Source organism: Vombatus ursinus, unplaced genomic scaffold, assembly GCF_900497805.2.
Source record: "Vombatus ursinus unplaced genomic scaffold, bare-nosed wombat genome assembly UNPS02014801.1, whole genome shotgun sequence".
NCBI lineage: Eukaryota > Metazoa > Chordata > Mammalia > Diprotodontia > Vombatidae > Vombatus > Vombatus ursinus.
In genome coordinates, this window is record NW_020954579.1 from 9055226 (window position 1) to 9068247 (window position 13022).

Consider the following 13022-nt stretch of genomic DNA (forward strand, 5'->3'; position numbering starts at 1 on the left):
TGTGAAGAATGGACCTTGGTAAAAATGGCTTCAGGAGATTATAAAATAGAGTAGCATACAGAAACAAGCCCAGGGTCTTTCTGGGAGGGAAAAATTAGTAGTCATACTTCCCAGTGCATCTAATACTTTCCAGTGTCTTGTGTGAATCACGGACTTTACTACCCTTCAAGTAGACAAAGGTCTAAGCCAAGGGTGGGGAACCTGTGGCCTCGAGGCCACTTGTGACCCACTAGGTCGTTAAGTGTGGTCCTTTGAATCCAAACAGGGCTGCACTTGAGGACCAAGAGGGCCACAGTGGCCTCGAGGCCACAGGTTCCCCACCCCTGGCCCTTTCTGAAGGGCTAAGCCTGGTTTTTTATAGGTAAGCCTGAAATAGTTAAATGAGCTGTTGATAAGGTTTCACAGACCTAATTTCCAGTCTAGGCTGTAATCCATGTAGTGATAGCTATCTATCATTATGCAGAAAACCTTGGGCAAGTAGATTTATATCTCTGAACCTCAGTTTCCTGATCCTAAAAGGGTGAGGTTCACATCATAAAATCTATGCAAAACATGATATGAATGTAAGATACTCTTACAGTGTTCTCATAGAAGTAGAATTAAGTAGAATCTTTTTCTTCAGGTTAGGGTTGCTCACTAGTAGAAAAGTTAAGTCCTATATTTTTAATGACCTTTTACCACATCACATTTTAAGGTTTGCTTTAAGGTGTGTTTTGGAGGAATAGCATCGAACCAGCTAGGTTGGTGTTGGGTCCCCATCTAAGATAATTCATCATGGAAACGTTGATTGATCTCTTCCTGTCTTAGGAGAATGAGACATTCCTGTTTGGGGAAGATGGGTTAGATAACTAACTCCTCAGGCAGCCTCATCAGCATATCCCCCATGGAAGGAGCTTTTTGATTTGAAAATCAAAGGCCCGGAGAAAGCTGAGAAACATGACCCGGTAAACCACTGGGCTCAGAATTTAAAGACAGAAGTAGTCTGAGCACAGATAACTCTCAATTTTAATGTTGGTCGAATGAATTGATGAACTTTAAACCAGTGCCTAGCTATCTATCATGACTAGTGATGAATTACAGGCTTAGGTACACAGACCAGTTCCAAATCAGCCTTGCAAAGAATTATAAAGCATTTTATTAGCTCACAAATCTTCCTTCCCTGCTAAAAGTGCAGAGACAGTAAAGTGAATCAAATCATTGCTCATTAACATACATCCTGTAAAGCTTCTACTTGTCCAGGGCAAGTAGTTATTTGCTTTTCACCCTCATTCCCATCCTTGCAACAGTGACTTGGGATTTCACTAAAGACACACCACCAGACTTTGGATAGAGAAGTCTGACTACTCGGATGGATGAGTGGCCGTTGGCCAAGATGATGGCCGTTCTGCACTCACTATAAACTGTGCACTGCAATTCTCCCTCCTAATATTCCAACCAACCCAACATCCATGTACAGACTACTAGGCTGGCCAGTCTAGACCCCTTCCATACCTGGCCTTTATAATTTTTTTTTATTTGTTAGACACTGTCTATAAAATTCCATATTTGTTGAATCTTGCAAAATGACAAGTAAAGCCCTTTTACCCTTTTGTCCCCAAGGCTACCAGATTTTGCAAGTACCTTTTGCATAGTGCTAAGAACCCTTAATGAGTGAAGGTAAAACCATTATTAAGATGAGAATGCTAGTGGAACAGAGAGAATAAACAAGTATGCAATATTTTCCCACTCAGAAGGGTGGTCTCTCAGGGGCAAGCGATCTTCCCTTTTTAATCTTTCTCTTTATTTTTTTCAAAGGGCTCTGGGAGCAGGTGAAGCATGTGTCTGGGAGGATTGACCACAGTCCCACGGGAAGCCAGGATCTACAGCCAGGACCCATGCTCACAGCATCAGAGAGCATTGAACAAAACAGACTAATGCCAGATGCACGTGTGGTAAATTACCTGGACCTAACCCACCCAATGACTGGGACTTTTTCTTCCTTCCTTTTCCTCAAGATTTTCACCCTACTCTGGATGCTTTGTGGTTTTTTGTTTTTGTTTTGTTTTTAAGAAGAGGCTCTCTCTTTGGTTCTCTAGGGTTTGACAGGCACAGACCCCAGAGCTAATATTTGCACATGTTAAGAGAAAATAAAAATTAAAAAAAAAATGTCAACTCCAGCAGGACAGGATGGGCTGATCTGAGCTCTCTGCCTGATAACAGCAATCACTAAACTGTTCCTTACGATGGGATTCCTCAGTCTATGAGGTGGGAATTACGAGGCAGGACAGCCCCCTGTGGCATCCTCTTCCCTAACTGCTGCCATCCAAATTTGACATCCCTTTACATGCTGGTGAAAAGCCATAGTTTTAGTGAGGATAAAGTGGTAGGCTGGGCCAAGGCTGTGCTGCAAGAGGCTTTTGAACTTTAAGCACCTGTTAAGCTGGCCAAATAGCAGCCGTTCATTATTGTCTCATTTTTTCCAGAAGGCTGTTCTGCTTAAGAAGCATTTATGAACAATAGATGCAAAACTCAAGGTCTCTTTGTAAAGAGGTTTCACCTGAAAATGCAGTCAAGTGATTTTTTGTGAACCGGCAACCTGGGTAAGGCTTGTTCACCAGCTCTAATGGAGTCTTACAGAAGTCTTTATGAGGTCATCCATCCATGGTCTTTTTTTTTTTCTTTAGTTGTAGAAATGAGAAGTAGTCTTGTTTCCTTTGAAATAAGGTCAATTCCTCCACTCCACACCCAACAACTGTCCATACCTGTCTTTGACCTATATAAGGAAAAATGCAATCCAATGAAAAGCTCATCAGTACTGCTTTTCTTTTTGTACTCAGAGCTAGCACTCTGAACATTTACTCATCACACAGCCGTTGATTTTTGACATAATCTATTAATGACAGGCAGGATTGATCTTCCTGGTCTACAAATTATTGGGATGCACTTAGTAGGACCAACTACCCAGCCTTGGGATAATTTTACATTTTCTGTAGATGGCTATTAAAATCCAGGCAAATGATTTTTTTGGGGGGGGGGAGAAAACTTTTACAAAAATACATGGAAAGAGGATTCAGGGAAGAAAGTTATTTTCTATTTGAGCTATCATGTTCTTGGACCAGGGGTCAGGAGACAGAATTAGTAGTACTCTCCTTGTTGTCTAAGATGGTCTACACAATTACCTAGGAGCCTAGCATGCATACTTTAAGCTGCAAAAAGTACATTTTCCCCTTCCCCTTCCTCACCTGCCCTATAAGGAGCCTGAATGCTCTGTCCACTTCACCTTAGACTGCCGAGTGTTAAGCCAAGGCAACTTGGTGATGCTTGCTATAACTGATACATATTTTAAAAGCAGCCTTTTCATACCCATGTATTCTATATTAAAAGTGGTAAAAAGTCATGTTTCCGGGGAGTATTCCAGTAGCTGACTTAATTATTTAATAATAGTACATTGATTACATTGTAATTATTCTTGCTGTAGTCAGGTATTAGTAACCAATGGAAATTTCCTACAAACCTGCTGTATCCAAAGTTTTGTAAAAAGTTGTAGAGGTTGTTGATCTTTTTGATTTTATATTCAAAAGAATTCTCTTTTTATAAATATTATTTATTATACAATGTATATACCTTTGAGTTAACTAAGATTATATATTATATAAATATATTATATATATATTTGGAGAAAATATATTTCATCATGCAGTTTTTTTTTTCTGTTAAGTCATTAAAGAGAAGGCAAACAAAATTAAAACTGACACGTGGTTATAGTCTGTGTACTTTACAGATGAACTCTCACAAGACCAAGAATATGTAACTTCAAATGTGGAGATCTTAGCTTTCTGGTCCCTGGCCCCAGGTCAAGGTTCTTTTCCCTGTTTCTGTGGAAGAATATTCTAAACATATCACATAATAAAATTTGAGCTACTAACAATGTAAAGTTACCAGAGGCAACCTCCTACTTAAATAAACTCAATATACATAATTTACAAGTTGTAAAATTGATTAACATTGGATACTGACTAAATTTATAGAGCCTGATACCTTATATTTAAGGACTTTTCAGCCTGGACAGCATTGTATGTTAGATTAGTAGCATCTTCTGCTAAGCTGAAATTTTTCAGCCTGATTTTTTTAAAAAAAAATCAGATATTATATTCCTTCCATAAAAAAGGGGGTGAGCCATATTCTGGAAATGTTCAGGATCGCCTGTCTCATCTGAAGCTGTTTTGGTTGCAAGTGGACAAAGTGGGGAGTTTTGATGGTAAAAAGGAGATCCTTGGGTCAAGAATGTACCATAAAATTCTGGAAGTGCCACTGGACTATTAACCAATTTAGTCCCTTCTACACAAAATGTTTTCAATTTATAGTCTATTGGGAATTTTATAAGAGAAGTCTATAGAAATACAGGATTTACTTTGCAGGCACCTCTGATAAAACTATGTCTATTTTGTAAAATAAGACATAATGGTATATGAGAATGTTCTGTAAAATGTCACTAAAAGTAGTTTGCTCCTGGCCCCACTATAAGGAATAAGTCATAGAATGAAGATGATGGCTGGTGAGTGGGGAATGACATTTCAGGTCTCTTAATTTCATGGAAGACATTATAATTTCTAGATTGGCTTGAGCAGTAAGAGTAGGAATTCTCAGTAGATGTATTCCAGGTGGGTGGGTTTTTGTTTCTTTGGTTTAAAGTCCAAAGTTAATCTAAGTCTTATAAAGCATGAGATTCTATAATTCAGAATAGGAGATGGTTCTTCCAGTCTTTAGACCCAATTGCAAAATTTCACCTTCATTAAATATAGCAACTCTCTCTGAAGCTCAAAAGTGCTTTCATATTTACATTATACTATTTATTTATTCTGCACTTTCTCTTATCAGACAACCTTTAGAATTTACACTAATCAGGATGGAGGATGGACCGATGTTTATCAGTATACCCCTAAAAGAGTTTGGAGAGAATGTTTTCCCATTCTTTTGTAATTGACTCCTTAATATACTTGGTTATATATCAATTTGGATCAGTTTTAATCAGACATTATCAGGATTACTGTGTCCTTCTAAGGTAGCACATCTCCCAGAAGACAACTTGGGGGAAACTGAGCCATAGGAGGATAAGGTGAAAGACACGGCAATGTTTAACTTGGAATGGTGAAAACACAGGATCGGGGGAAGGGGGGAGGCTGTGAAGGGAACATGATAGTTGTCTTATGTGAAAGGCTGTCATCTCGGAGAGAGTATGTTCGACGTAACCCCAGAGGGCAAAACTATCAGTAGCGTGTGGAAGTTAAAGACAGTCGGATTTTACTTCGACAGAAGGAAAGTTTCTCAATAACTGGAACTTTGCAAAAGTGGAATGGGCAGGACTAGTAGTTGCACCCCCCTTCCTCCTCATTCCTTAAGGTCTTAACATATGGAATGGATAACCAGTCTGTGTGAATCTGTGTGATCTCTCTCTCTTACGGACTGCAGTGCGCCCTCAGGAGACTCACCAGGTCCTAGCAAGATAGATTGAAGGAACTAAGGAATTTAATTTGCTTCATTTTGCAAGCAGAGTAACTTAGGTACAGTTTCACGGGTGGCAAAATGGCCAGAGAGACTTAACAAAAAGCGAGGAAATAAGATCCTCAGGAAGAGATAAAATGAAAACTAATCAGAAGGTTCCTTTCTAAGTTATATCATTTACTATGGAAGAAAGAAGGGAAAATAACCAGGAGAGAAGTGTGCAGCAAAGAAGCAAAGATGATGGACCAAGGCAGAGAGGGATGAGGGAGGTAGGCTAAGCAACAGAGGTAATGACACAATTTTAGGTACAACTTTTTTTTTTTTTGGTTGATGCTGGAAAGGAAATTAACTGGGGGGAAAATTATGGCTGCTTTGTTGATTCTCTCCTGCCTCTCATTCCATTCCCCCACCCTTCTCCCACCTCTACCCCCAAAAAAAGAAACCCCGAGGAGCACTTTGCGAGGAGGTGGGGCATGGTGTTTCTATTCATCCTATGCTCCCGAAGTATGGGAATGGGGACTGTGTGCAAGAAACTTTTAGTCATTGGCCTTTCTCATCCTCTTGCAAATTTTGTGCTATTTATGTTCATGTAGTAGGGTTTCTTGTTGATCAGAGGTGGTATCTTTTGAATTTGAATGCGGTCCCTGACATACAGCACATACACTGTCAGGGGGCTTATTTCAAGAACTGGAAGCGCCTGAGAAAACATAAGAGGCTGCCTATAGTTTTAGCACCTCAATTTAAAATTCATGTACGACCTTCATATTACTGGTACAAAACTTTCATTACTCCACTGCTTTGAAGAGGCCTGTAACCAAGCTAGCAGGGAAAGAAAAGGGAAGAATGCTTATTCCACCTTCATATTTAGACTGGAGTTGTCCTTCACCTGGGACTACGGGCTTTGAACAAAATGTGCTCGCCATCAGTTGTGTTCAGATACTGAAAAGCTGGGTTTAGTGATCTTTGGTGGAAACTCAAAGGAGTTTCAAAATACCTGTATTTAAAAAAAATGAAAAGATTTCCCGAAGCAAAGCATTATTTTAGAGATAATTATGCTATGTCCAAGGCTGTGCTAATGCTAGCTCCAAAAGGCTCATGAGAGCTGATAGTCAAATTTTCAATGTGAGAGCATTTACACCCTAGAAATCTGCATCCGCTATAAATCAAGGCTTGATTTACTGTTTTGATAATTGTTTAGACTTAAGAAAGTGATGAAGAAAATACTAATAAAATAAATTAAATGGCAAAGTGTGTCATACAAACAGCTCCCGCCACCCTCACCCCCCAAGAGCTGATTGTTAAACATTTACCAGCACACCACTAGTTATTTCCGTTTCTATAGTAACAAATAGGTTAACAGTATAAAGTGTAAGTCACTGTCTCGCCCAAAAGTGAAAGGTGAGGCCTGAAGGGTTTGGGAAGTGGTGTGAATAAGGTGAAAAGTATTCTCTTTTTCTTAAGTTTTAGAAGAAATTTGATAGAAATCACCTGCTGATCATTCATCTAGCGAGGGAGAGAGGTGCCACCAGTCACCTGTTGTTCCAGAAATCAATTGTGTGTTGGCTAACTTCAGATATATAATTGCCTGGTTCTTATTTTAAGCCATTCTTTCAGAGAAATCTGCCGAGATTCCCAAGGGAATGGATTCACTGCAGAGTTCTCAGATGCTCTTAGAGACTCTCCAGAGACTTTTAGAGAGACGCACCAGCCACCCCCAGAAGTCTTCAGACTGTCCCAGGAAAACTCTACATCGGGACCCAAGACTTCTGGTACAGTCTGTGTCCTAATTTGGTGACTTAGGGCTTCAGAGTTACTCTGAAGCAGTTTACGCAGAGAGATTCTATACCACAGGAAAATGCAAACAAAGTAATAAAACCAAAACGAAAAAAAAAAAAAAATCTCAGAGGGACACCAAATTTACCATGAAAAGAGCTGTGAAGAACCCCAATGGGAAGGTTGGAACTGCTTGATTTGTGTGCTTCATAGAAGGGTATGGTTCTAATTAAGAAGAGTTTCTCTTTCTAACTTCATTACTGACTTATTGCATGGCTTCTGTACTTCAGTTTCCCAAAGGGAAAAATAAAATAAAGCACTTGCAATTTTACTTGTAGTGCACCTTTTTTATACATAACTGGTGATTCTTGGCAAAAAAAAAAAATAGTCCCCTTACTCTGTTCTCCACCCCTTGAGACTGAAGTGAGTAGCTTCTGTCGCTATCTTAATTCTCTTCACAACAGAGTCAAAAGACCACCAGCTACTTGAGCAAAGTCACGAGGCTGACAAACTTTCCAAGTATATGTGCTATTTATTGCATCCAGTCATTGGCATTAAATATAACATAGTTCTCAATATATCCTTGGACAAAAGCACAATAAAAACATTTACGTCATTTAACCAGAGACATTAAGTTAATATAATATGTGATGATTTCCTGGGAAGAGGAAGTTGCAAGATCTTATACAGAGAGGGGTCACCATGGATACTGGCCACTGGAAATCACAGATTTTCACAGTATACATCACTTAAAATGAACAGAGGATGAAAACCCCAAAAGAAAGCTGATGACGTGCATAAGACTATGCTAAAAGGATATCCACAAGGCCTGGAGAATGGTTTGCTCTCCCCCCAGGAGGACAAATGACAGAGACCCATGTCACGCTGGGCTTGCAAGCTCAGGCAGAGAGGCTGGCTAGGCTAGCATCAAGTTCTGTCACTCGGCTTTGGGCTGTTTGTCTTCCCTTTGAAGGTGGGGGTGGGGGAGAAAGTGGCATGCTCTACAAGCCTCATTACCAGACAAGCTGACCTAATTAAACACATTCTAACTCAGTTATCAGAAAAGTCACCAAAAAGAAATGAATGCTGATTGCCTTGTCCCTTTTGGAAGGAACAGGCAGATGATAACTGAAATTTGACATACTTGCCAGAATGAAATCAAAAGATTAGGGGGAAGGTAGTCTTTTTGGATATTTCAACTAATAATAATAGTGTATTCCTTAGATACTGCATAGTATAGATTAGCACTTTGGTAGCTGGTTCCAAAGGAAGAAAGGCTGGACTATAACTTTTAAGTTTTCTCACTGAGGAAAGAAAAATTTAGGGATACTAACAAACTTCATAGTGCTCTAAGGAACTGGCTCATTTAAAGCTGGACACTAATTAGCACAAAGAAGTTCCTGAATTATTTTTAATAACCTCTTTCTGTTTAGGGTAGTACACTTTTCCACAAATAACTCTCACTGGTTTTTAACAAATATAGAGTAGTAATAGGCTGAATTTCTCCAAATCAAACAAATAATATTAATGGAAAATTCTGTGTCTTTAATGTGTTGCTGCCTCTGCAGTCATATTTTGTTCTCTCACCAGTAAAAATTTTCTGACCACAGATTGCAAACTTTATTTCAAATGACCAAAGAAAGAGTAAGTGAGAAATTCAGATTCACATGTGTTTAGGCAAGGGCAATAAAGGGTATTCTGGAAATCCATAATCTAATTTTTGTCTTTGACATCTAAATACATCAATAATACATAGACAATCACATCCCCTCCAAGGCACCCCTCCTGTCCCACTTTCCTATGATGATGTCAGGTCTCAGTTAAACAAGCAAGATGTTTACTTGCAATGCTCATTAAATTTACTGGTGGTATGTGGGGCAGAACACTTGAAATGTGTAATGTTAGCAAGTAGACTGCATTCTTTCCACACCTAAAAAACTGAGTGAGAAAGTCTTTTTAGTCTGCACAGAAACAGAAGCACAACACCAAGCAAACTATCACCTGCCACAAAAACACCAGAGTATCTAAGACGAGCATAAGGAATGAGAATATATTGCACTACACATGCAGACTGAGGGCTTATGGAAGGGAGAGTTGCATTTCCGCTAGGCCAGTGCCCTTGAATAAGATGCATGGCGGTCATCTTCACCTCGGTCACTTCCCTTGGTCACTTCGCACAGCAGACAGTCCACATTCAATCATAGTCAAGGGGGTTACTGTAAAGGAACATCAAAGAGATAATTACCACGTTGATGGGGTTGGCCCTGCTTTGCCACATGAACTTTTCTAAAAGTGAACCAGCAAAAAAAAATCTCTTTCAGAGCTTTTTCCTCCTGTTACAGCACTGGCCACGGACAAGATAAGCATTTCAAAACAGGGCAAGATCATATTCACTAAATATGCACCATCAATTTTATTGACAACAGGTTTGGAGATGGAGGTCAGGGAAAACAAATCATCAGTACAACATCTATGCTCGGTTTCTGATCGCACCTACAATGATAGAGAATAATTCGGAAAGAAAATAAAAGCAAATACAAAGACATCCCAGTATGGCTGAGAACTCAAATACGTGGACTCTAAGGCCACTCTTAGAAACATGGATGTGGCAGGATTAAACAGAGGCAGCTATCAAAATGTAAGCTGGGTTGACAGCTTTAGATGCATCTACTTACGCCCCTTCTTCTCTCAAGAGAGCCAGGAATTTTCTCACCCGGTATTCAGGATCCATCTAAATATAACAAAAAAGATAAGGAATCCAGGTTAGCAATATACTGTGCTTCAGTTAACTGGACATTTACTTCATCCTAAATAAACACTAACACCCGCACTTCAGTAACCTTCTGACTGACCAACAGAAGCTCCTTATCCGTCTTCTCTCCATTAATATGATCTATAACAGAATACGTAAGTTGTTTTGAAACAGAGCTGGATCTCCACATGGAGCTTCCCACCTTCAGGGCTGTAACAGGGTGTCATCATTTGACTGGTTTAGTTGCCCTTTCACACAAAACACCTCAGGAGCTCCTTAGCTATTACCAGTATAAGAAAAACATTACATGTTCATGAGACATATGTAAGTAACCTGGACAGGTGGCCATTTACAAAGAGCTCAGATTAAACACATTTCACAGCGGATTCACAGCAGACAGAACTCTGGGCCAGGGTCAGGAAAACCTGAATTCAAATCCAGCCTCAGACACTAGAAAGTCATTTAACCTGTTTGCCTCAGTTTCTTTATCTGTAATAATGGGGATAATAGCATCAACTTCACAGGGTTGTTGTTAGGATCAAATGAGATAATATTTACAAAGTGTTCGGCTTATAGTGGCCGGCACATAGGAAGCACTATATAAATGTTTATTCTCGTCTCCTTTCTCGATTTCCTTCTCTGATGATGAAGAGCCAACTAGAGAAACTTGTGGTAAGAAAATCCCCTCAACCAATACACAAAGTCAGGTCAAAAGAAAAGCAAGACTACATTTGAAACAAAACAAGTTTAAATGATATTAACTTAGTTGCTAGTCCTAAACTTGATCAACCTACTAATCCAGAGATTTATGATTAACTTTGTTATGACCAACACTTCCCCCCTCTCTGGGTCTCAGAGTTCCCACCTCAAAGGAGGGAAATAACCCACTGTAACTGCTGAGGGTGTTGTGAAGATGAAAACAGAAAGAAGGATGCTAGAATTCACCTCTGATGATCAATTCTGTTAATAATCACATCACTGGCTTTCATTTCTAACCTGTATAAAGTAAAAATGAATTTCCCTACCACTTTCCACTCATACTCATTCAGCAGATATGTGAAATAATTTAGAAAATGGTCACATCAAACACATTTCGAGAGCTCAAAGAGGAGCTTGGATTGTTAGAAACATACCTAACTTTTAAAAAATGTTCCAGGACGAGAGTCTGATTCCCAAGAGGGAACTCCCTTCCCTCCAGGAATAGCTTTCAGATACTCAGTGCAGCTGTGGGTACATAGGCAATTGGATTTCTTTTTAAGATTACTGACTTTTTCTATCTCAGGAAACAAGAAAAAGAGTTTCACATGCATCACAGTTGAGAGGTCATACTACAAATGACTTAGGAAAAGTGTGAATCTTTAACAAAAGAAACATTTTTCTTTGGGAATAAAACAACATGTGAATCAATTGTCAAGTTTTTAAAAAATGAAATTGGCTGCAACTCTGTTGTAGTCAGTACTTGCAGGTCTTTGCCCATTTAATATATTTAATATGTGTGAGCAATGACTTACTGACTTGCCTGTAGCTATGGAATTAAAAGTCAAGAAAAAGAGAGGAAAAAAGTAATCTAGATAAATGACTTTATTCCCTCAGGTGACATCCAGTCAGAGCAGATCCTCAGTACTGTGCAAGTTTTAACAGAATTGTGTAGAGTGAACAGAGAGGTAACATGACTTATATTCTGCTAAACTACATGCCTCTTCACTTAGGCTCAGCCTCTCGTAAGCAGATCTAAAGAGAATTCATTCAGCTGCACGAAATCCATTTGACATGAAGGAGTGCAAACTTAGAGGTCTATGAAATGTCAGTCGGCTGAAGATTAGGCCCAAGTGCAACACTCTTCCTTTTAGCCCACATACATAAGAGGCATTAACTTGATCCCTGACTTGGAGGCATCAAAGGAAGAAGGTGGGGGTTGGGGAGAAAAGAGCTACATATTTTTCTCCATGCAATGATTTTTTTTTTTTAAGTACTGAGACTAAAAAATGAAGAATGCAGCTGAGCACTCTGACAGATTTATCTTCTTCCAAGAAAAGAGCCAATACACCTGTATCTATACCTTTACCAAAAAGAATCTTGAGCAATGTGATTAGCCTGTAATTTTAATTTACTGCTCAGACTGCAAGTAAATCAATTTATTCAAAAACAGCCCAGTTGGTAGATTAATTCATCCTCTAAAAGTTTAGGTTCCTAAGACCATACACTTAAAGCAATCAGTAGGGGACATATTTTTATAGAGTTCATGTTTTTCTCTAACCATTTGTTCATGAATCCAATGACCAATTTCAGATTTATCTTTTCATTTAATGCATTCTCAATAGTATTTTTTAAATCTGTTTTTGCTGTGAAATATATTGAATGGAAAAGGCAATTTGGGATGCCATTCTGAAGATATAGCTGGGAAAATATGAAAAGACAGGTAACAAATTGGATTAGAAAAGTTGCCTGGGCTCACATTTAATACCTTCCAGAGTGAAAGAGAAAAACTGGCAAAGGACAAAATTACTAGAAAATTTCTTTCCCTGTGACCCTTGTGCCAGGACAGAGCTTGAGACAGTAGAGACAGAGGGCTCCAATTCTATTGTGGTAGGGTTTTCATTGAATTCTACCTTTCTGAGTGGGTAAATACACTCCAGAATATTCTCCATTTTAGCATTCTAGCACAGTGTAGAAAGAGCACTGGGTAGAGTTCAGAAAAGCTGTCATGATGGTCTGATGGAATCATCAAACCATTTCATGGAACCAGTACTATACTGGGAGCCAAGAGCCCTGTGTTGGCACTGTAACACTACTGCTAACTTTGTGATCATCAACAAGTCACCTTATTTCTTTGGGCCTTGGTTTTCTCATCTGTAAAATAAAGGGGATGCACAAGATTATTTCTAAAGTAATTTCCAACTTTCAAATGTTATGATAATGATCTATGATTTGTCCAACTTTCCTTTCTACTTTAATTCTCTCCTCTTTCTAGCATCTCCTCTCCCCAAGCAAAGTAATTCTAGTCACTAGAGAGATT

At 39.1% G+C, this 13022-nt stretch overlaps 2 protein-coding genes across 2 annotated transcripts in view; one reads left to right on the top strand and one right to left on the bottom strand.

Annotated features, from left to right (window-relative positions):
- The window catches only part of WNT3 (Wnt family member 3), an 87851-nt gene extending 84512 nt beyond the window's left edge, over positions 1-3339 (top strand). The window contains exon 5 of the mRNA XM_027873237.1: positions 1795-3339. The gene's annotated coding sequence lies outside the window, so the exon portion shown is untranslated. The remainder of the gene's footprint in view (positions 1-1794) is intronic.
- Positions 3340-7766: 4427 nt separating this feature from the next.
- Positions 7767-13022, bottom strand: part of NSF (N-ethylmaleimide sensitive factor, vesicle fusing ATPase) — a 210981-nt gene continuing 205725 nt past the window's right edge. Inside the window, 2 exon segments of the mRNA XM_027872966.1 lie at positions 7767-9470; positions 9930-9985. Of these exon segments, the coding sequence (XP_027728767.1) occupies positions 9449-9470; positions 9930-9985 (78 nt within the window). The 3' untranslated portion in view covers positions 7767-9448.